Here is a 23,891-nt window from a genome sequence, read left to right on the forward strand (position 1 = left end):
CCGCTCGGCGACCTTGAATAGGTTATTAAAATGGAATAAAAGCAATAACAACTTGCCACGGATATATCCGTGCTTCTGTCCACAACGGGTGGAATCGAAACACGGACATCTCCGTGGTCGGGCGCCATTGTGTTAAGAGACATTCACTAAGGTGGGCTTGTGCCTTTAACACTTCGAGTGCCAGCAGGGGCCGCCAGAAATAGCGCTTGAGTGCCAGCGCTGTAGTCAATGGGAGGGCGATCACATTTGCGAACGCATAAACTATCTTAAATTATGGCTGTGTTAGGGCGGCTACGTGGTGCAGTGGGCAAGGCGCTCACCACGAATACAGGAGACGCTGGGTTCGCCTGTTCGAGCCCAGCGCTCCACATTGCTTTCAGTTTAGCTGGTCGTCCGTACTAATACACATTGGCAGTATTAGGGGGTGGGAAACTGATGGGTGGGGATCGGGCGTTGTGGACAGCGACTCCTACAGGTCGGTTGGTGCGCCTGCGCAGTAGAATCAGGAAGCGATGGGGGCGGCGCCCCTCCAAAGCCCAGACCCCTGACGCTGAAAGATCGCGCCGCGCAGGTGAAAAGATGCGACTGCTGTTACCTCGAGTATCGGAGGGGACTCGTGCTATGTATGACTTAGTCCACATTGCAGCCGCCTTGTGGGAGGCAAGAAACAGCGTTCAAGACAGGGGAGGGTTGAATTGGATGATACGAAATTGGGATGGGAGAAAAATTGGAGAAAAAGTGGATAAAAAAAAATGATGGCTATGTGTCTAATACGGCCGTCGCTTATCAATGACTTGTTTCCAGTCAACATTGTCGAAAAAACGGATTGTTTTTTAATCTGTTCATTTCCGTTTTATACTATTTTGAAAAACGCTTGTTTTTTTAAACTTCCAGGAGAGAAAAAAAATCAGCAGGAATCGCGCTTTACTGGAATACACAAAACACGAAATGTTTTGGCCTATATAGGAATCGTTTTCAAATAAACGCTAGATTATCGATGGTATATGTGTACTTATGCACGCTAGAGAAGCGGGCTGAAAAATCTTATTTCCTGATCAGCACACACACACTCACAGCCACACACACACATATGGGACACGTTGAGATTAGGGATGCACGATAATTATCGGGCCGATATCGGCAATTATGACGTCATCCCGATAAACCCGATAACGTTATTGATAGCTCCGATAATATATAATACATTTTTTGGTTAAAAGAAATCCGGTGTGGGTGGATTTGGATGAAGGGCGCTTGTTTTTATTATAGCCTCCTCCCGTTTTGCCAGTACTTTGGTAAAACTGATAGCGTGTGGTTTAGGAACAGGGAGTTTTTCTCAAATCCAGCGCTCCCTTTCTTGGCTGTGACGTAGTCACGTTACATTCGGAGGCAGACAGTCGATCTGCCAATTACGTCCCACCGCTTGCACCCACCTCTTCTTCTTACCACCAATCAGAAGCTCTCGTTCGTTTATTTACCTCCGGATTGTCAGCCATTACTCTACTCGGAGCTAACGTTATCTCCCCGCCAGCCACATTGACAAGTACCAGCGCTTATACATTACTGGCAAATGTCTTGTTGCACTTGTGGCAACGAGCGTTGTCCGCATCGACTTTAGTAAAATAGACCCAGACTTTTGAACGTTTCGTTCTGTCCGCCATTATGAGAGCAGAGCTGTCTGTACTCGGCAGCGCAGCACCCGTGTGTGTGTGTGTGTGTGTGTGTGTGTGGGAGGGGAAGAGAGGAGAGAGCACAGCACAGCCCGCTCCCCGCGCAGGCAGAGACACCGAGGCAGGAGAGATATAGACAACGGCCAACAAGATTACCGTACTTTTCGGACTATAAGCCGCGGCTTTTTCCCCCATTTTTCGACCCTGCGGCTTATATAACGGTGCGGCTTATATGTGGACGAAAATCGAAATATTGCTTTTTTTACTGCAGTGAAATGTTATTTATCTGTTCCCTTATTTGCTAAACTTAATACAAATGAGTTAATTCTTGTTATTTGTCCGACAGTATTGTGTCCCAATGGGAGTCATTCTCTGTAGAGGTGGGAGTCATTCTCTGTAGAGGTGGGAACTTAAAGCTCAATATAAGAACGGCCATGCACCACCACCCACAGAATCGAGAAAGAGCAATCAATCTGTCAATCCTTTCCGTGTCCGGGCCGGGTGACGTTTCCCGTGTTGAGTCAAATTAAGCCGCAGTCTCCACTCCTTACATATGGTAATTAAACATTAAAACACATGCGGCTTATAGTCCAGTGCGGCTTATATATGTACACATCATTCAATTTAGCTGCTGCGGCTTATAGTCAGGTGCGGCTTATAGTGCGAAAAGTACGGTAGTTTGCGACGTTTAAATTCCTAAAAAAAAAACTCCATAATTTCTCGAGTACCGATGGCAGTACCGATGACGTCGGAGCTTATAAATACTAAAAAAAAAAAATTGATAAAAAAAAAAATATATATATATATATACATTTAAAATCGGTATCGGCTTGAGGAGCATAAAGTTATCGGTGTCAAAAAAATCAATATCGTGCATCCCTAGTTGAGATATAGGTGAAAAGAGCTCTGATTATCTCAAGACTGGTCAAATAGATTCCTTACCTCAGATCAGATGTTCTCCAAAAAGATTATTCCAATTCCTGATCGCCATTCCAAATATCTATCCCGTTTATTGATCCAACGCTGGGTACTGGTAACACATATTCCACGCTGTTCTGAGGGTGGGCAATGACTGGGATCGTCTCCGGTTACATGCCTGGCAAGTAAAATGTGGATTCCGGACTCTTTTTTTCCCCCATTTCATTCAGTCCAATCCAATGGGTGCAATACCATCCCGAGAGACGATAGGGGGCGGTATTTTCCCTGTTCGATCTCAGACAGATCCCCACTGGTAACGTGAGGCTAGATTGATGAAAAATTTATGGAAATCAATAATAAAAAAAAATTACGATTACCGTAAATCCTCAAATATATGACTGGTCTTCTATTTACCTCAGCTGCAAAGAGCACCAGGCCTTTATTAGAGAGAGGCTTATATAAGAGGCAGGCCTTAATTTCTAAATGACACTCATGGACATAATCCCTTCATTTTCAGACTTTTATTGCATTATTATTATTTTTTAATACGTACATTGTCTGTCTAAATTTATTTAGACTAGCATTGGTATTTAAATATTGAGTGCAGTTGAGTAATTGTGGGATTAACGTAATTCACACACTGAAGTTGGAACTGTCTATATTAGGTTGCGGGGTCCCGGGACGATTTAGCGTGTGGTACCTACCTTCTCGACTTCCTCAGTCAAATCGAGTTGATGATAACATGCAGTAGCTTTAGCTACTAACGCTATCATAGCATCATGATCTGTAATGTGTCAACTGGACAACGCCAGCCTCGCCGGCCAACGCCATATAGATAGCGAATGTTACCGTTTGCAAACGAAGTCAACGTCATCCAGCTGACACCACAGATCTAGATATTATGACAACGTTAGCTAGCGCTAAAGCTAACGCCAACCAGAGGGAAACGTTAATGTACGGTAGTCAGTGTAGCGGGAGGCAGCCACTTGATTTGCATTGGCAAGAGTTTATCTCATTCTATATCACGGCACGAAAAATAAAATAAAATACCTATTTTTTTCGACCTTATATTGGAGACCGGCCTGTATTTGTCTGCATGCATCAAACCCTCTGCCAATATAAGAGGCCTGTCCTTTAATCGAGTACCCTCCACTATTAGAGGATTTATGGTAAATAATGAGATTTCTCGTTCTTGGCACTCAAACTGTTAAGAGCGGGGGTTTACTGTTTAGGGGAAAGGGTAAACACTAGGGATGCTCGATGTTGGCTTTTTTATGATACCGACAGGGGAGGAAATTAGGCCACTTTACTCGCCAATTGCGAGTATTTTTTACGTTTGGCGAGTAATTCATGAAGAGCACTCGCCAGTCTGGCGAGTATTAGTAATTACAAAACAAAACAAAAAAATCATTCTGCAATCTGCTGATTCGCTCACTGGCACAAACCGAACTCTGACTCCCCCCTTGATTCCTCCCATTTGCGCCACATAATAATCAGACCATAACCAATGAACATCATCGTTGTACAGATGCGCTCTAAGCTCCTCCAATGAACACTCATTTTCTAGAAGATGCCGCCCATCTAGGGGAAGTGGACAGACCACTGCGCGCAGACCTACAAACTCCTGCCACCGGCAGCCGGCTTGACAACGTAGACAAACTTACAAAAACACATCAGTGGATGAAAATAATTGCATGTAGAGTCGTCTCTTTCGGATATCAGTGCGGTCTGACATGGGGGCGAACAACAGCACGCGACGCGTCTCCTTCGAGTCGGATGAGAATGACGAGTCAACCAGCATTAGCCGGCTAGCTACCTAGCATGTAACAAGCTACCATAACGCGCATTCAACATAGTGGACGACTATACTGAGCGGCTTTGCTTAAATGCAGCCGAGTGACATTTTATTATTACCGGGGTTCCCCCCATATCACCATATGCCCTTCACAACGGTGATGTTGTCATACTTGGCATTCAGAATACACCTGCTGAACCCCTAGCGTTGTCGATTCGGTTCCAATGTATTGTCATCTTACAGCACAAGTACAGTACAACCAGAATACATTTGGCATACAACCAGAGTGCAAATGTAACAAGTCAAGTTCAAGTTGTTTTATTTAGCTATTACATTACAATGAAATGCTTGGTTCTTTCACTGCCCAACTCAGTCCAACCTAAACCAGCCCAACCCAGTATTGATTGATTGATTGATTGAAAACTTTATTAACAGATTGCAGAATGGGTACAATACAGTACAGCTCAATACACACAATTGTTAAGGGGATGCAGACCAGAGAAGGACTTTCGTCTTGTTTACATCAGGGTCCCCCATTTCAGTCCTGTTTGCTTAATGCCTTGTCCACTTCCTCCACACTCCAATATGCCCTTCAACCCTGCTCCTGTCAAACCTGCTCTTTCCATTCCCTCCATCATGTCCCCCCTTTCTGATGAATATTTCCTGCACTTAAGAGTCAGACACACATTCCTAGTAGTTGAGCTGTGATGAATGAATGAATGAATGAAAACTTTATTTAACAGATTGCAGAATGGGTACAGTACAGTACGGCTCAATACATGCAATTGTTAAGGGGATGCAGACCAGAGAGAGACTTTCGTCTTGTTTACATCAGGGTCCCCCATTTTCAATTCATTTTCAATTCATCATTCAGTATAACCTAGACCAGCCCAACCCAGCATCTTTCACTGCCCAGTTCAGCCCAACCCAGTCCAGAATAGTTCCCTCTTTCATGTTAATATGTGATTTAATGATGTAATATTTTGAAGAGTAGAGACAGTGTGATTAATTTACTATGATTGAAAATCAATTTAGACGAAGACGTACAAAGAAGTAATTATCACAATTAGCGATTTTTTTGTCTGGTAAAAAATCTGTTTGGCTGGTAAAAAAAATCAGATACTCGCCAGTTGGCTGGTAAGCCAAAAAGTTTGTTTCCTCCCCTGGATACCGATATACCGATATTGTCCAACTCTTAATTTCGATACCGATATCAACCGATACCGATATATGCAGGGTCCCCCCCCCCCCCAAAAAACGGAATAATTTCAGGTAACTAACATTACATATCTCTTGTTGTGCAATTAACACAACATTATGCATACTTTTGACAATAAATAAAATCATAAAATCAGAATTTGTTCTTACTTGCTTGCCTGGGTAAATAAAGGTTATAGAAATGTAAAAATTTAAAGTTTATATCTATATATATATATATATATATATAAAAGGGAATATCCTTACACGCCCCTAATTAGGGCTGGGCGATATGGAAAAAAATCATATCGCAATAACGATATGATAATGTTATAACAATTTCGATAATTATCGATATCGAGAAATATGATAAGTATAAGAAAAACAACAGATGCATGTTGATTTTGCAGCAATTCTTTGTCATTGCCGCCATCTTTAGTGTTACATCCCCTCACACTCCAGTTCTCAGGCTGCAGCTGGTTTAAAAGCGAAAGTAAACCGGCTTCTCTGCTGGCTGTGGCTCCAGGGGAGTTGGAACAGTTCTGGCTCTGCTAGTTTATTTTCGATCTTTTGGTGCTTTTTTGGTGGACAAAAAAACTGGAGTCTAGTTCTGCTGTGTACAGACTGTTTCAAACTGTATTTTAAATTAGAAAGCAAACAAAATAAATGGACAAAGAGAAAAATAAATCTCAATTTTGGTCAGTATTGTCATTTGGACAAGCAAAGCCATTACTTTAAGTTGCAGGCAAGAAAGACAAGTACGTCCACTGACTCTGGTTTTAAAACTGCCCTGTTGCAGGTCACAAAAAAAAAATAAAAAAAAAAATTTCGATATTCGATATTGATTATTAAAATATATCGCGATATTTATCGTTATATCGCCCAGCCCTACCCCTAATTTTAATTATTTTTATTGTAAAGTGTGTACAAGGTCCAAGATGAGTTGAGATACACTCCTTCTGTTGCCTGTTGCTTTGACATTGTTCATGTTTTAAAAATAAATATATATATTTTTGTATTCATGTACATCAGTGTTTGTTTTAACATATTTCACTTGGAACATTTAGCCATTGACATTATGCAATCCTCCACTTGGAGTGAGGTCTGGTTCAGTCTGCAGTGATTAAATGTGGATACATGCACGCAACATGTAAACAAGAACATTCATTTTCGACCCACACACATTTCTATCGCATCAATAGTTTGAGGGGGGAAAGAAATACTTTTATTCCACACTTTTCTACAAGTTCTGGGGATTGTGTGTATTTTTTATTATTACATACATATTTCATCTATAGCACCTTTAACCATCAGTTTTAGCTTGTGAGTCTGACACCACCGTAGCTCACCATTCTTACCTAATGGCAGGCGTTCATAAAGCTTTCCACAGAGCGGTGTTCACCGGGCATGGCCCTTCTGTTGTCTCCTAGCCACTACTCTCCCGTCTCTGGTCAAACCAAACCTCTGCATTGAACATCGACCGCTCATATTGGTGCAAGAACCCCAGGGAAGCATACCAATATTGTAGAGCGGCTAAACGACGTTTAACCCTTTCACTGCCGTCGGTTGTGTGATAGTAAAGGGTTAACCTTCTGTGTATTGTCGCAGTGAAAGGGTTAACCGTTTGGTAGTGCGGCAGTGAAAGGGTTAAATTGCTGTGTATTGTCGCAGTGAAAGGGTTAACCGTTTGGTAGTGCGGCAGTGAAAGGGTTAAAGTGCTGATGTAAAGGACTGCCACATCGCTGGCATGTTGCTAGCTAACTGGCTGAGCTAACATTAGTTGGTTAGGAGGACGCTGATGGCTAGAAGGCATCCACATTACAGCCGGCTGCCTCTGAGCGCAGAAGAACCTAAAGGATGTCATGTCAAAGTGTGACCCTGGACACAGTGAAATATCTACTTTGCTTTGTTTGGAGTAATAGCTGGCTATGGCTCCCCAGTGCAGCCCATAGGCCGGTTCATTAACTCCTGACTGATGATCTCCTGGTCTCTCCTCTCTCCTCTCCTAGCTGACCTCTCTCAGGTGTGGCCTGAGGCAAACCAGCACTTTAGTAAAGAGATAGACGACGAAGCCAACAGCTACTTCCAGCGTATCTACAACCACCCGCCGCACCCCACCATGTCTGTGGACGAGGTATGTAGTTGCATGAATTCTAACATGGCCCGAAACCTTCCTAGAGGGGTAGGCTGGGTGGTGTAGAGGCCTAAGTGCTCTGCAGACAGTATGGCAGTATGAGTCCTGGTCGTTGCAACAGTGACTCCTACTGGTCGGTCAGGGATCTGAGGGAGGTGGCGGGAACCTCTGCATTCTTTATGCCTAATTTATTCTCTGATGTTAAAGTGGTTTCAAACATCCCAACAACAAGCATAGCATGTTAAAAAAAAAAAGGCGTACGAGACGCGCTTTAACCTACGGAACAGATAAAAGTATTCTCTTCACAACAGCTCTGTATTGAACTGGATCACCTTCTCCTCCCAGGTGCTGGAGATGCTACAGAGGTTTAAGGACTCGACCATCAAGCGCGAGCGGGAGGTGTTCAACTGCATGCTGCGCAACCTGTTCGAGGAGTACCGCTTCTTCCCGCAGTACCCGGACAAGGAGCTGCACATCACCGCCTGCCTGTTCGGGGGCATCATCGAGAAGGGCCTGGTCACCTACATGGCCCTGGGCCTGGCCCTGCGATACGTCCTGGAAGCCTTAAGGAAGCCCTTCGGATCCAAAATGTATTACTTTGGTATCGCTGCTCTAGATAGGTTCAAAAACAGGTATGGAACTTTCTCAGAATTTACCTTTTTTAGATTTAGTCTAATTTCATGTTTGGTCGAATTCCAATACTGTGCGTCTTCAAATGCTTTTAAGCCTGTATTATTATGACTCTTCTCTCTCCCTCCAGATTGAAGGACTATCCCCAATACTGTCAGCACTTGGCCTCCATTGCCCACTTCCTGCAGTTCCCGCACCATTTACAAGAGGTAAACAGGTTTCCTTAATCCAAATCCAGGACCCCCCCCCCTTATATTGTTCCTCCCTCTGTTCAATGTTTTTAACTGGAAGTTGCATGCGCTTCAACCAAACCACATCAAAAGGAAACGCAGGCCGTTCCGGTGCTCTCATGTCATGTCTGTATGATGCATGTCTAAGCATCTCACCCCCCCCCCCCCCCCCCCCCCCCTACAAGGACCACAATGGAAATACGCTCTGAGCTTTCTTGTGTACATCCTTGGCAGTATCTCCTGACTGCTTTCTGTCACATGTTGTTTAATATATTGTCAAATAAAGTCATTCATTCATTCAGCAATGTGAAATTCAGGAGAAACTTCTGAGCTTTAGTCCAAAGTAGAACATGAGTGTCAAAGCTGTGACGTTTTAACTGGGTTCCTGTCCCACGGAGCGGACGCTTCCAACTCCTAGATAAATAAGTCTCTCGCTCTGCACTTCCCATATCCTGTGTGTGCAGTATATCGAGTATGGCCAACAGTCACGGGACCCCCCGGTGAAGATGCAGGGGTCCATCACCACCCCAGGCAGCCTGGCGCTGGCCCAGGTCCAGGCCCAGACACAGACCCAGCAGCCCGGAGGGCCCAAAGCACCCCAGCCGGGCCAGCCCAGCACCCTGGTGACCACGGCCACCACGACCACCACCGTCGCCAAGACCACCACCATCACCAGGCCCACACCCACCTTCAAGAAGGACGCGCCTGTGAGTATGATTGTGAGTATGGATGCCACACCCACCTTCAAGAAGGACGTACCTGTGAGTAGGGTTGGGCACCGAGAACCGGTTCTAATAGGAACCGGTTCCTAACTTCCGGTTCTGGAAGTAACATATCGCTGCTGTCGGGACAAAACCTCATAACTCCAAAAACCCAACTTTTCAGCAGATGAAAAAAACGAACACAGATTTGAGGGTGAATAGAGTTAGGAGGTTTAGACAGATGATCGGTTTAATGCTTTCCCATTGTTTAAACTTTGTAAAACCCACACACACATATGGAGGATGATCTACGGCAGTGGTCACCAACCTTTTTAAGCCCAAGATCACTTTTTTTTTTTTTTTTTTTGGTGAAGGCAAGATCTACCTATTGAAGCGTTGAGAGAAAAAGACAGCCAAGATTGTACTTTAAACTAAATTACTTTTATTTGCCTGTATTCTAATCACATGCAATGCTTTGGTCCAACATTAAAACGTCAAAGTAGAAACAATGCTTTGGTCCAACATTAAAACGTCAAAGTAGAACTATTATGTACTTTCTCAGTCAGTGCTAAGTGCAGTCATCTTATGCAGCATCACTTTTCACATCAAAACAAAAGTAGAACTGTAATGTGGACTTTCTCATATTATTAACATTGACAAACATATTTACAATTAGCATTTTATAAAGTAGAACTGTAATGTGTACTTTCTCAGTCAGTGCTAAGTGCAGTCAGTGCTAAGTGCAGCATCACTTTTCACATCAGAACAAAAGTAGAACTGTAATGTGGACTTTCTCATATTATTAACATTGACAAACATATTTACAATTAGCATTTTATAAAGTAGAACTGTAATGTGTACTTTCTCAGTCAGTGCTAAGTGCAGCATCACTTTTCACATCAAAACAAAAGTAGAACTGTAATGTGTACTTTCTCAGTCAGTGCTAAGTGCAGTCAGTGCTAAGTGCAGCATCATTTTCACATCAAAACAAAAGTAGAACTGTAATGTGTACTTTCTCAGTCAGTGCTAAGTGCAGTCAGTGCTAAGTGCAGCATCATTTTCACATCAAAACAAAAGTAGAACTGTATGTGTACTTTCTCAGTCAGTGCTAAGTGCAGCATCACTTTTCACATCAAAACAAAAGTAGAACTGTAATGTGGACTCTCAGGGTAAGATAAAAAAAAAAAAATAATTTTCATGGAAAGATCTACAGGGACAGTCTCAAAGATCGACCAGTCGATCAAGATCGACGGGTTGGTGACCACTGATCTACGGAGTTGATTTATATAAAAAAATAAAAAATGGAGTTATGAGGTTTTGACCCGACAGCAGCGATATTTGCATTTCGATTCTTAATTTCGATTCTTAATTATTTATTTATTTTTAAAAAAAATTTAATACTTACTTTGTTAATTAATACCCTAGTTACAGTACAGCAACCAAATTAAACTGTATCAAGTCAACTGACAATCTAAATAGTATGAAAAAAATAAAAGATTTTTCTAAATAAATATATATATATATATCTCCTGCGAAATAAGCTGTGACCTGTTTTGACCTGCACCTCAAAGAATCGGAATCGAGAATCGTTTAGAACAGGAATCGAAATGGAGAATCTGAACCGGAATCGTTCAAATCCAAACGATGCCCAACCCTAGCTGTGAGTATGGATGCCACGCCCACCTTCAAGAAGGACGTGCCTGTGAGTATGGAGAGTGTGGATGAGAGAGTGGGCCGGCATGCCTTCTTGAACATAACGGGTACATGATTTGATTTTGAATCGTCTTGGAAGAAAAGCTCAATGTAATGTCCATGACGCAACAAATTGGTGACGACGATGCATGAAGTAAGCCTTTCTACAGGAAGAAACCTGCTACTATTGATGCTCACCTGACCAATGTTACCATGGCCTATATTTGGTTACATTACATTTACATTTAGTCATTTAGCTGACGCTTTTATCCAAAGCGACTTACAAGTTCTGTACGACAAGCCATCAGGAAGGGCACAACTTTATCAGCTGAGCAACAATGTTCAGTGCTACAGCGTAGGTTAGTTTATTAGGACAAGTGCATGACAGTACGGTTAGTTAGGGTTAGATTTTTATTTTTTATTTTTTTATTCTGATAATGGTTGAAGTGCGTCTTTAGTCGACGGCGAAAGATTGGACGTGTTTCGGCTGTCCTAATTGGGGTGGGTAGTTCATTCCACCATTGTGGGGCAAGGACTGAGAATAGGCGACTTCTCTTTGATGACCCTCCCGGAGCTTGGATAGGAGTGGGTCTGAGGCGGCCAGAAGATGCAGAGCGTAGGGGTCTTGAGGGTGTGTAGTTAGAGACCATTGACCGGAGGTAGGCGGGAGCGGTTCCCTTTGCCGCACGGTATGCCAGGTCGAGGGCCTTGAAGCGGATTCGTGCAGCAATGGGGAGCCAGTGCAGGTCCCTAAGAAGTGGGGTGACATGGGCCGGCTTCGGTAGGTTTGAGATCAGGCGGGCCGCTGCATTCTGAATGAGTTGAAGAGGCTTAGTGGCAGTGGCCGGGAGGCCAGCGAGCAGTGCGTTGCAGTAGTCGAGGCGGGAGATGACTGTTGATTGGACGAGGAGTTGGGTGGCTTCTTTTGTCAGGAAGGGGCGGATCCTTCCGACGTTGCTCAGGAGGAATCGGCAGGTTCTGGTTGTCGCTGCGATGTGAGCAGAGAAGTTCAACTGGTCGTCGACGACGACAACACCAAGGTTATTGGCGGTCGGGGACGCTGTCACAGCTGCATTCTCGACTGTGATGGAAAGGTCGGTCAGGGGGGAGGATTTGGCCGGCAGGTGGAGCAATTCTGTTTTGCTTAGGTTCAGTTTGAGGTGGTTGGTCGTCATCCAGGCGGAGATGTCGGACAGACAGGCCAAGATCCGCTCAGAGACGAGGATATCTGAGGGAGGGAAGGAGAGGAAGAGTAGAGTATCGTCGGCATAACAATGTTAGGAGAAGCAATGAGACGTGATAATGTTACCCAGTGATTTAGTGTAGATGGAGAAGAGAAGGGGTCCTAAAATCGAGCCCTGGGGGACACCCGTCCGCAGGGGGCGGGTGGCCGACAGGGTCCCTCTCCATGACACTTGGTAGGAGCGGTCATTGAGGTATGATGACAGCCATGTCAGCGCAGAGCCAGCCACTCCCATTCCTGCGAGGGCCGCGAGGAGGATCTGGTGGTTGACTGTGTCGAAGGCTGCAGATAGATCTAGGAGAATCAGGACGGAGGAGAGGCGTTTCGCTTTTGCTAAGTGAAGTGCCTCTGTGACAGCAATGAGGGCTGTCTCTGTGGAGTGACCAGTCCTGAAGCCTGACTGATTAGGGTCTAGGAGGTCATTCTGTAAGAGATAAGCAGTAAGTTGTTTGGATACAGCACGTTCAAGTGTTTTAGAAAAGGAAGGAGAGAAGAGAGACAGGACGGTAGTTGCCTATGACGGTAGAGTTCAGGGTTGGTTTTTTTATGAGGGGCGTGACTCTGGCTTAGTATTTTTTTTTTTTTTATATTTTATTTAGATTTTCCATTATTCAAAACATACACAAATGACAATACTGAGACAATTACAGGACAGTAATAACAGCAACAATAACAACAACTACATGTGGGTGCCTATATACGCCATGGTAAATGTGTAGGATAAAGTGATAAGGTCCCTACATATGTAAACAAACACATCAGGAAAACAGAAACAAACGACAAAAAAAAAAAAGGAACAAAAAAGAACAATATTTTCAGAGACATTGAGAGATACAGGATGTCCTCAACACATCTTTAACACATCTTTACCAGAATGGAGCTACTAGAGAGATCAATGAGGTCGGTCAGTCAAGTCGGGTGGGAGAACTCCAAGATAGACCAGAAAAGGCTGCCAAATTTTATTGAACTGATCAACCCTGTTCCTTAGTGAATAAGTCACCTTTTCTAGAGGGATACAGCTCTTCACCTCTGAAAGCCACATCCCAAATGGCAAAGGGAGATCTGACTTCCATTTTGTTGCAATACATTTTTTGGCAATAACCAGGAGGAGTTCTGTAAGCTTGATGGAATGACTGCGTGTAAGGTTTGAGTTTGTAAAGTTACCAAGGAGGTAGGGCTGGGCGATATGACTATATTATATAAATATCGGGTACAGTTCATTAACGATACACTTTTTCAACGTATCGTGGATATCGTGATGTTTTGCCCAAGAGGATTGTGTCGCGTCAATCTGTCCACACGTTACTCGTTCATATCTCAGCCTGTGCTGAGATATGCCCATTCCGCGGTCTGTTAATAAAGTTTTCAATCAGACAGATGTATGGAAAGGCTTTTATTATAACATTCGTTGTAGTAAAATCATTATGCCTCATTTAGTCATCCTGTGGAGCACTGGTCTCCTACTCGACGGCCGCGGGGAGCTAACGTTAGTAGCTTTGTTGATGTTCAGCACACGGGACATTCAGGAAGTCAAAAACTAATAACGCTTGCCGATTGGTGCTAAGAACAGCAGGGCGGGTGCAAGCGGTGTGACGTCATTGGCAGACTCGACTGTCAATCAAAATGATTATGTTTCAGTCAGAATGAATGAATGAAAACTGTATTAAAAGGTTGCAGAATGGGTACAGTACAGGAGGATGAAGACCAGAAAAAGACTTTCGGCTTTTTTACATAAGGGTCCTCCATTTTCAATTCATCAAAACATTTAGAGACATACATATATACAGTAGTTTCATTAAAATGCTATTTATTGATTGATTGATTTAAAACTTTAACATATTGCAGAATGGGTACAGTACAGCTCAATACATACAATTGTTAAGGGGATGCAGACCAGAGAAAGACTTTAGTCTTGTTTACATCAGGGTCCCCCATTTTCAATTCATCATATTTCATATCTAAATCATATAATATCTCATATGCAATATATAATCTAATAATCTAAATCTAATATAAAAATGCTAAATGCATGGGTATTTTATTTTGTCTTTAATGTTAGCTTGCAAACTCAAATACTGTCTTGGTAAGCCTCATAATGAATTGTTTGGGGTAAAAAAGAAAAACATCGTGATGTGTATCGTGTATCACCGAAAGGTCAGAAAATATCGTGATATCATATTTAGGCCATATCGCCCAGCCCTACAAGGAGGCATAATTCGGGATCAGTCGCAAATGTTATATTATGAATTTGTGATATGGCCTCACAGACCCGCTCCCAGAAACTTTGCAGTTTGATGCAATGCCAAGTGGAGTGAAGGAACGTGCCCTCCTCCTGGCCACACCTAAAACAGAGGGACGAGATACTAGAGTTGAACCCATGTAATTTGGAGGGGGTAAAATAGACCTGATGCAGGAAATTGAATTGAATCAGTCTATATCTTGAATTTAGTGTGCATGTGACCCCATCTTTACATAGGTCCTCCCAGAGGCCTGGATCAATTTCTGTGTCTAAATCTCTCTCCCATCTAGTCCTGGACCTATCGGGTTCAGTGGTCGGCAGAGAGGGTAGTAAGGTGTTATAGACTTGAGAGATGGTTCTCACCATCCTTTGGTCATTATGAAAAAGACTTTCAATGGGAGATTTTCCTGGTAGTTTCCATTGACCTTGAGTGTTAACCCTCACAAAATCTCTCAGTTGCAGGTATTTAAAGAAATCTCTTCCAGGAAGTTGATATTTCTCTTTCATTTGCTGGAAGGACATAAAAACATCATTTTCATAACAATGTTCCAGTCGAGTGATACCTTGTAAAGGCCAGGACTCAAAGTCTCTATTCTGGTATAAGATAGGTATAAGCCTATTTCCCCATAGGGGGGTTTTAGGTGATAGAGGGCTATTGTGTCCGAACATTTTTTGTAATTTTAACCAGGTTTGGACTGAATGGATCATGAAGGGGTTCTTGGTGATGGTCTTAATTGATTTCACGTCCCATTTGTACAAGGTATCAGACGGGGCGGTCTCGTTGATGTCTAGACATTCTGGCTTAGTCATTTTAAAGTAGACTCGCACTGTAAGTACAAGCTGACCTCAGAACTGTCGTGTTCCAGAAGGTGTGTGTCGTGTCTCAACTCTCCTGTGCTTCCAGCCCTCCATCAACACCACCAACATCGACACCTTGCTGGTGGCCACCGACCAGAATGAGAGGATCGTAGAGCCTCCGGAGAGCGTCCAGGAGAAGATCGCTTTCATCTTTAACAACCTGTCCCAGTCCAACATGACGCAGAAGGTGTGTTGATCACTTCCTACATGTCTGTCTGTTGTCCTGTCTGTCTCTCTGTTGTCCTGTGTTGTCCTGTCTGTCTCTCTGTTGTCCTGTCTGTCTCTCTGTTGTTCTGTCTGTCTGTCTGTTGTCCTGACTGTCTCTCTGTTGTCCTGTCTGTCTCTCTGTTGTCCTGTCTGTCTTTCTGTTGTCCTGTCTGTCTCTCTGTTGTCCTGTCTGTCTGTCTGTTGTCCTGACTGTCTCTGTTGTCCTGTCTGTCTCTCTGTTGTCCTGACTGTCTCTCTGTTGTCCTGTCTCTCTGTTGTCCTGTCTGTCTCTCTGTTGTCCTGTCTGTCTCTCTGTTGTCCTGTCTGTCTCTCTGTTGTCCTGACTGTCTCTCTGTTGTCCTGTCTCTCTGTTGTCCTGTCTGTCTCTCTGTTGTCCTGTCTGTCTCTGTTGTCCTGACTGTCTCTCTGTTGTCCTGTCTGTCTCTCTGTTGTCCTGTCTGTCTCTCTGTTGTCCTGTCTGTCTCTCTGTTGTCCTGTCTGTCTGTCTGTTGTCCTGTCTGTCTCTCTGTTGTCCTGACTGTCTCTCTGTTGTCCTGACTGTCTCTCTGTTGTCCTGACTGTCTCTCTGTTGTCCTGACTGTCTCTCTGTTGTCCTGACTGTCTCTCTGTTGTCCTGTCTGTCTCTCTGTTGTCCTGTCTGTCTCTATGTTGTCCTGTCTGTCTCTCTGTTGTCCTGACTGTCTCTCTGTTGTCCTGACTGTCTCTCTGTTGTCCTGTCTGTCTCTCTGTTGTCCTCTCTGTTGTCCTGTCTGTCTCTCTGTTGTCCTGTCTGTCTCTCTGTTGTCCTGTCTGTCTCTCTGTTGTCCGGTCTCTCTCTGTTGTCCTGACTGTCTCTCTGTTGTCCTGACTGTCTCTCTGTTGTCCTGTCTGTCTCTCTGTTGTCCTGTCTGTCTCTCTGTTGTCCTGTCTGTCTCTCTGTTGTCCTGACTGTCTCTCTGTTGTCCTGACTGTCTCTCTGTTGTCCTGTCTGTCTCTCTGTTGTCCTGACTGTCTCTCTGTTGTCCTGTCTGTCTCTCTGTTGTCCTGTCTGTCTCTCTGTTGTCCTGACTGTCTCTCTGTTGTCCTGTCTGTCTCTCTGTTGTCCTGTCTGTCTCTCTGTTGTCCTGTCTGTCTCTCTGTTGTCCTGTCTGTCTCTCTGTTGTCCTGACTGTCTCTCTGTTGTCCTGTCTGTCTCTCTGTTTGTCTCTCTGTTGTCCTGACTGTCTCTCTGTTGTCCTGACTGTCTCTCTGTTGTCCTGTCTGTCTCTCTGTTGTCCTGACTGTCTCTGTTGTCCTGTCTGTCTCTCTGTTGTCCTGTCTCTCTGTTGTCCTGTCTCTCTGTTGTCCTGTGTCTCTGTTGTCCTGTCTGTCTCTCTGTTGTCCTGTCTGTCTCTCTGTTGTCCTGTCTGTCTCTCTGTTGTCCTGACTGTTGTCCTGTCTGTCTCTCTGTTGTCCTGACTGTCTCTCTGTTGTCCTGCCTGTCTCTCTGTTGTCCTGTCTGTCTCTCTGTTGCCCTGTCTGTCTCTCTGTTGTCCTGTCTGTCTCTCTGTTGTCCTGACTGTCTCTCTGTTGTCCTGTCTGTCTCTCTGTTGTCCTGTCTGTCTCTCTGTTGTCCTGACTGTCTCTCTGTTGTCCTGTCTGTCTGTTGTCCTGACTGTCTCTCTGTTGTCCTGTCTGTCTCTCTGTTGTCCTGTCTGTCTGTCTGTTGTCCTGTCTGTCTCTCTGTTGTCCTGACTGTCTCTCTGTTGTCCTGTCTGTCTCTCTGTTGTCCTGTCTGTCTCTCTGTTGTCCTGTCTGTCTGTCTGTTGTCCTGTCTGTCTCTCTGTTGTCCTGTCTGTCTCTCTGTTGTCCTGACTGTCTCTCTGTTGTCCTGTCTGTCTCTCTGTTGTCCTGTCTGTCTGTCTGTTGTCCTGACTGTCTCTTTTGTCCTGTCTGTCTCTCTGTTGTCCTGTCTGTCTCTCTGTTGTCCTGTCTGTCTCTCTGTTGTCCTGTCTGTCTCTCTGTTGTCCTGACTGTCTCTCTGTTGTCCTGACTGTCTCTCTGTTGTCCTGTCTGTCTGTCTGTTGTCCTGTCTGTCTCTATGTTGTCCTGTCTGTCTCTCTGTTGTCCTGTCTGTCTCTCTGTTGTCCTGACTGTCTCTCTGTTGTCCTGACTGTCTCTCTGTTGTCCTGACTGTCTCTCTGTTGTCCTGACTGTCTCTCTGTTGTCCTGACTCTGTCTCTCCGTCTCTCTGACTCTGTCTCTCCGTCCCTCTAGGTGGAGGAGTTGAAGGAGACTGTGAAGGACGAGTTCATGCCTTGGGTTTCTCAGTACCTGGTGATGAAGCGCGTCAGCATCGAGCCCAACTTCCACAGCCTTTACTCCAACTTCCTCGACACGCTCAAAAACCCAGAGTTCGTCAAGATGGTCCTCGGCGAGACCTACAGGAACATCAAGGTGAGCGTTCACTCCTCCACGAGACCTACAGGAACATCAAGGTGAGCGTTCACTCCTCCACGAGACCTACAGGAACATCAAGGTGAGCGTTCACTCCTCCACGAGACCTACAGGAACATCAAGGTGAGCGTTCACTCCTCCACGAGACCTACAGGAACATCAAGGTGAGCGTTCACTCCTCCACGAGACCTACAGGAACATCAAGGTGAGCGTTCACTCCTCCACGAGACCTACAGGAACATCAAGGTGAGCGTTCACTCCTCCACGAGACCTACAGGAACATCAAGGTGAGCGTTCACTCCTCCACGAGACCTACAGGAACATCAAGGTGAGCGTTCACTCCTCCACGAGACCTACAGGAACATCAAGGTGAGCGTTCACTCCTCCACGAGACCTACAGGAACATCAAGGTGAGCGTTCACTCCTCCACGAGACCTACAGGAACATCAAGGTGAGCGTTCACTCCTCCACGAGACCTACAGGAACATCAAGGTTGGCTTGGCTTTTTACTGGCTTTAAACGGGGCGACCCATGAGGAAGACTCTTCAAGAGACTCTTAAAGAGAGATGCCCATCACAAGGTTATTTAGCCACCCATCCAGTAGCTTTATGCCTGGAAAACACACTGAACCTGCCCAGAAGAAATAAAAAATAATTAATTAACAAATTTCTGAACGTATTTTTATAAAAGAAATGTACCTGTACTACATAAGACTTCAGGCTATGGAACCGCAGTGTTTTCCAGCTCATACCTCTGCTGGAATATGGAATCTTGCAACCACTACAGAAAAATTATTACATAGCGCGGCCGGGTAGCGCAGCGGACTAAGCGTCTGTCTACCACCACAGAGACACTGGTATCGAATCCGGCTGTTAGCGGTGCGGGAGGGAAGCCGGTGGGTGGTATTCTGGTCGTTGTAAACAGCAACTCCTACAGGTCGGTCAGGGCTCCTGCACAGCGAGGGAGGGAGATGGTGAAGGTAGTGTGACCTCCCACACGTTACACTTCACCAATGAGAGTCCTCGCTGCCAGGTGAAAAGAGGCTGCTGGCTGTCTCCTATGTATCGGAAGAAGCATCTGATGGACTTCAGGGCTCCCAAGTGGGGGGCACATGCGTGCAACGACCAGGAAGGGGAGGGGGGAATTGGCATAACGACTAAATTGGGATGGGAGGAAAATACTGAAAAATAGGAGAAAAAGTGGATAAAAAAATAAGAAGAATTATTACACAAGTTCAACTCAAGTTCAGACCTCTGTTACTCTATTTCATTAGCACTAAAAGTGATTTTCCTCATGCATGTGCTATACGTATAAAGTATAACGCTAAGCTTTGCAAAAAAAGTATGCAGTCCTCAAGTTCAAGTAAAAAGCAGCACCAGTAGCAGTAATAATAATCTTTATTTGTATAGCACCTTTCATACAGAAACTGCCGCTCAAAGTGCTTCACAACAGAAAGAATAAAGAATAAAATGAGCACAAAGTGCAGACATATAAAATCAGTTTTTTACAGTGCAATAAAACATGTCTGTAAACACTGAAGTAGAACAGACCTATATTCTGATTTACAATGCGTTACCATCTACAGATCAACCTCTTACAGAATATATGTGAATGTAGCCCACATGTACATGGTCCTTTGATCCAGGCCCATAACACGCAAACCAACCAAACACTTCAGGTCTTCTCACTTCCTGAACATCTGATCTTTTGGTGCAACGTTCCTAAACACATTACCTCCCTCAGGTTCTCCTTCCTAAACACATGTGCCTCCCTCAGGTTGTGCCTCCCTAAACACATGTGCCTCCCTCAGGTTGTGCCTCCCTAAACACGTGTGCCTCGCTCAGGTTGTGCCTCCCTAAACACATGTGCCTCCCTCAGGTTGTGCCTCCCTAAACACATGTGCCTCCCTCAGGTTCTCCTTACCTCCGACAAGGCAGCTGCCAACTTCTCAGACCGCTCTCTGCTGAAGAACCTGGGCCACTGGCTGGGCATGATCACCCTGGCCAAGAACAAGCCCATCCTCTACACGGTAAGCAGCTCCACAGGATCCAACACAACGTTTCAATCCGCCCGGCGCATTAGAGCGGTGAGGTAGATGGGTTTCTGAAGTTCTCATGACTAAATGAACGGTGAGGGAGATGGGTTTCTGAAGTTCTCATGACTAAATGAACGGTGAGGGAGATGGGTTTCTGAAGTTCTCATGACTAAATGAACGGTGAGGGAGATGGGTTTCTGAAGTTCTCATGACTAAATGAACGGTGAGGTAGATGGGTTTCTGAAGTTAAGACTAAATGAACGGTGAGGGACATGGGTTTCTGAAGTTAAGACTAAATGAACGGTGAGGTAGATGGGTTTCTGAAGTTCTCATGACTAAATGAACGGTGAGGGAGATGGGTTTCTGAAGTTAAGACTAAATGAACGGTGAGGGAGATGGGTTTCTGAAGTTCTCATGACTAAATGAACGGTGAGGGAGATGGGTTTCTGAAGTTAAGACTAAATGAACGGTGAGGGAGATGGGTTTCTGAAGTTAAGACTAAATGAACGGTGAGGTAGATGGGTTTCTGAAGTTAAGACTAAATGAACGGTGAGGGAGATGGGTTTCTGAAGTTCTCATGACTAAATGAACGGTGAGGTAGATGGGTTTCTGAAGTTAAGACTAAATGAACGGTGAGGGAGATGGGTTTCTGAAGATCTCGTGACTAAATGAACGGTGAGGTAGATGGGTTTCTGAAGATCTCATGACTAAATGAACGGTGAGGGAGATGGGTTTCTGAAGTTAAGACTAAATGAACGGTGAGGGAGATGGGTTTCTGAAGTTCTCGTGACTAAATGAACGGTGAGGTAGATGGGTTTCTGAAGTTAAGACTAAATGAACGGTGAGGTAGATGGGTTTCTGAAGTTAAGACTAAATGAACGGTGAGGTAGATGGGTTTCTGAAGTTAAGACTAAATGAACGGTGAGGTAGATGGGTTTCTGAAGTTAAGACTAAATGAACGGTGAGGGAGATGGGTTTCTGTAGTTAAGCATTACATCACACGCAGGAGTGGTTTGTGACCAATAAACCATGCCTAGGGGTGGTTGTTAGGCCCGAGGCGCAGCCGAGGGTCGTTAGACCCCCCTAGGCATGGTTTATTGGTCACAAATCACGACTGCACGTGGTGTAAAGCTTTTATACAACTGCCAGATTCATCCAACCTTATTTCTATACAATAAACACACATTAATCGAAGATTTATTGAAAAAACCATCCGCCAGAAAAAGTAGTTCCCACAACTCCATGTGGAAGCAGCTTGAAGTGCATCCAACCAAACTAACACATCCAACTGTGTATTATTGGAATGATTGAGAGAAGTTGCCTCATGTGGAAGCAGCTTGAAGTGCATCCAACCAACTAACACATCCAACTGTGTATTATTGGAATGATTGATTGAAAATTTTATTACCAGATGCAGAATATAAAGTAGGTAAAACAAATTAAAACGTTTTCTTTGCCCTATAGGAAAAAAACGTTTTCTTCACCCTATTTTTTTATTTATTTCTTTTAGCCTAAACTTAACCAGTTGGAAACCAGGGGTACAGTAATAAAATTAGCAATCAACCAATCAATCAATTCAATAGACCATGCTCACTTAAAACAGCGCTGCTTCTCTCTGTCTGACTCCCCCGCTGTTGCAGACAGGTGTGTGTGTGTATGTGTGTGTGTGTGTTTGTGGGGACGCCAGCGTCGGACAGTGTGTGAGAGAGAACGCTGCAGTCAGTAGAAAGTAGGAAGGAAGAAATTTAAATCAATCAATTAATCTATCAATCAATCCGCGATTTTTCTTTTGTTCTAGATTGAGTCAAGACCCATCAATTACATCATCCAACATTGTTTAAAGGACTAACACATTCCCCTTGACAGAATCGCTTCATATTTAGTCGTTATGGTGCTTTCAACATAACCATTTGTTGTCCGCGATCTTGTTTTCTCCCGGAGTGAGCCGGGGAGGGTTATGTGATTCGGTTGTGGGCGGGTCCTGAGCCCAGGACCGTGGATTGTTGCCAATAAAGACGTGTGAATGGCCAATCAGAATCGAGAAATTTGCATGCCGTTGTATAATTCTCATGACTAAATGAACGGTGAGGTAGATGGGTTTCTGAAGTTCTCATGACTAAATGAACGGTGAGGTAGATGGGTTTCTGAAGATCTCATGACTAAATGAACGGTGAGGTAGATGTGTTTCTGAAGTTCTCATGACTAAATGAACGGTGAGGTAGATGGGTTTCTGAAGATCTCATGACTAAATGTCTGAAGAACTGGTTCTATATCTTCTGATATATGCAAATCTTTTTACGTTGTAAAAATGACAACAAAATAATGGCCCAAAGCATTTGAATAATTATTTTGGCATCACGTATACTCCAGAGACCCCTTAGCTCGTCTATTGTCTATTGTCATTCACGGACCATTTTTATTTCCTGCTCGTTGATGTTGAGTTGTCTGACGAGGTTCTTTCCCCTTCACTCTCAGGACTTGGAGGTCAAGTCTCTGCTGCTGGAGGCCTATGTGAAGGGCCAACAGGAGCTGCTGTATGTGGTTCCCTTTGTGGCCAAAGTTTTGGAGTCCAGTTTACGTAGCATGGTGAGTGTCTGACCAGAGTCTAGCTCAGGGCCAAAAGCCTTTGGGCTCCAAATGTTTCCAGAGTGGGAGCATTGTTTTGGGGATTTATTACAAGTTGTTTTGACAAAGATAAAGCTAATGATGATGCACTTCTCTGTAGATCTTCAGGCCGCAGAATCCCTGGACCATGGCCATCATGAATGTTCTGGCTGAGCTTCACCAGGAACACGACCTCAAGGTCAGAGTGGCTTCATCATCCTTTATCACTACATTACTGTACTTAATTATCTACAGCCAGGGGCTTCCTACCTTCACCCTTTATAATTACATTACTGTACTTAATTATCTAGAACCAGGGGCTTCCTACCTTCACCCTTTATCACTACATTACTGTACTTAATTATCTAGAACCAGGGGCTTCCTACCTTCACCCTTTATCACTACATTACTGTACTTAATTATCTAGAACCAGGGGCTTCCTACCTTCATCCTTTATCACTACATTACTGTACTTAATTATCTAGAACCAGGGGCTTCCTACCTTCATCCTTTATCACTACATTACTGTACTTAATTATCTACAGCCAGGGGCTTCCTACCTTCATCCTTTATCATTAGCTGTACTTAATTATCTAGAACCAGGGACATTACTTAAGTACTCAAGCACATTGTCTCAAGTGACTTAGAACATTTTGTAAGATGGGCAAACCAAAATAAGTGAATATATATATCACCACTTGACGTCAAAGTGGTTCCTCATGCTGATCCATCTCCTCTCGCTCTGTTCACTGTAGTTGAACTTGAAGTTTGAGATTGAGGTTCTGTGTAAGAACTTGTCCCTGGACATCAACGACCTGAAGCCGGCCACTCTGCTGAAGGACAAGGACAAGCTGAAGAGCCTGGAGGAGCAGCTATCGGCACCAAAGAAGGAGACCAAGCCCCCGGAAGAGATGCTCCCTATAGTCACCACAGGTACCGTCACTCCAGATCAGAGCTCCACCAACACCTTTTCAAGTCTATGAAGGAGCAGTGCTTTAGGGAGCGGCCTGATCCTTCACAAAGATGCAGCGTAACGCTGCTTCTGTATGTGGCCATCTAGATCCAACATTTACTTCCAATGAATACGAGAAAGTGATACGTATCAGGGTTAGGTATAATTTCCTGATCTCCTTCAGCGCTCCCCTTGGCCAAGCGTCAGCACCACTTTGACGGTCGCGCATAAAATTACATTGTCTATTGAAAAAAAAAAGGCATAGATTAAAAGATCGATATTAGGATCTTATGATTAGATTCAAATAAAATTATTCAATATCGATTTCTCCCCCCCCCTTGCCCTAATAC

The 23,891-nt window shown here is 44.3% G+C and overlaps 1 protein-coding gene across 10 annotated transcripts in view; it reads left to right on the plus strand.

Annotated features, from left to right (window-relative positions):
* Positions 1–23,891, plus strand: part of cnot1 (CCR4-NOT transcription complex, subunit 1) — a gene marked incomplete at its 3' end in the record, with an annotated part of 160,705 nt that overhangs the window by 67,215 nt on the left and 69,599 nt on the right. For 4 of the 10 annotated variants that reach the window (XM_084316056.1, XM_084316062.1, XM_084316058.1 and 1 more), the window contains exons 20-29: positions 7,590–7,714; positions 8,060–8,346; positions 8,475–8,552; positions 9,029–9,293; positions 15,354–15,494; positions 17,771–17,950; positions 19,863–19,979; positions 22,461–22,571; positions 22,711–22,788; positions 23,345–23,522. In XM_084316056.1, the coding sequence (XP_084172182.1) occupies positions 7,590–7,714; positions 8,060–8,346; positions 8,475–8,552; positions 9,029–9,293; positions 15,354–15,494; positions 17,771–17,950; positions 19,863–19,979; positions 22,461–22,571; positions 22,711–22,788; positions 23,345–23,522 (1,560 nt within the window). Of the gene's footprint in view, positions 1–7,589; positions 7,715–8,059; positions 8,347–8,474; positions 8,554–9,028; positions 9,294–15,353; positions 15,495–17,770; positions 17,951–19,862; positions 19,980–22,460; positions 22,572–22,710; positions 22,789–23,344; positions 23,523–23,891 lie in introns of all 10 variants that reach the window. The other 6 variants (XM_084316061.1, XM_084316065.1, XM_084316057.1 and 3 more) reach the window with 3 other exon arrangements.

This window comes from Notolepis coatsorum, assembly GCF_963971535.1.
Source record: "Notolepis coatsorum genome assembly, chromosome: 6".
Taxonomy (NCBI): domain Eukaryota; kingdom Metazoa; phylum Chordata; class Actinopteri; order Aulopiformes; family Paralepididae; genus Notolepis; species Notolepis coatsorum.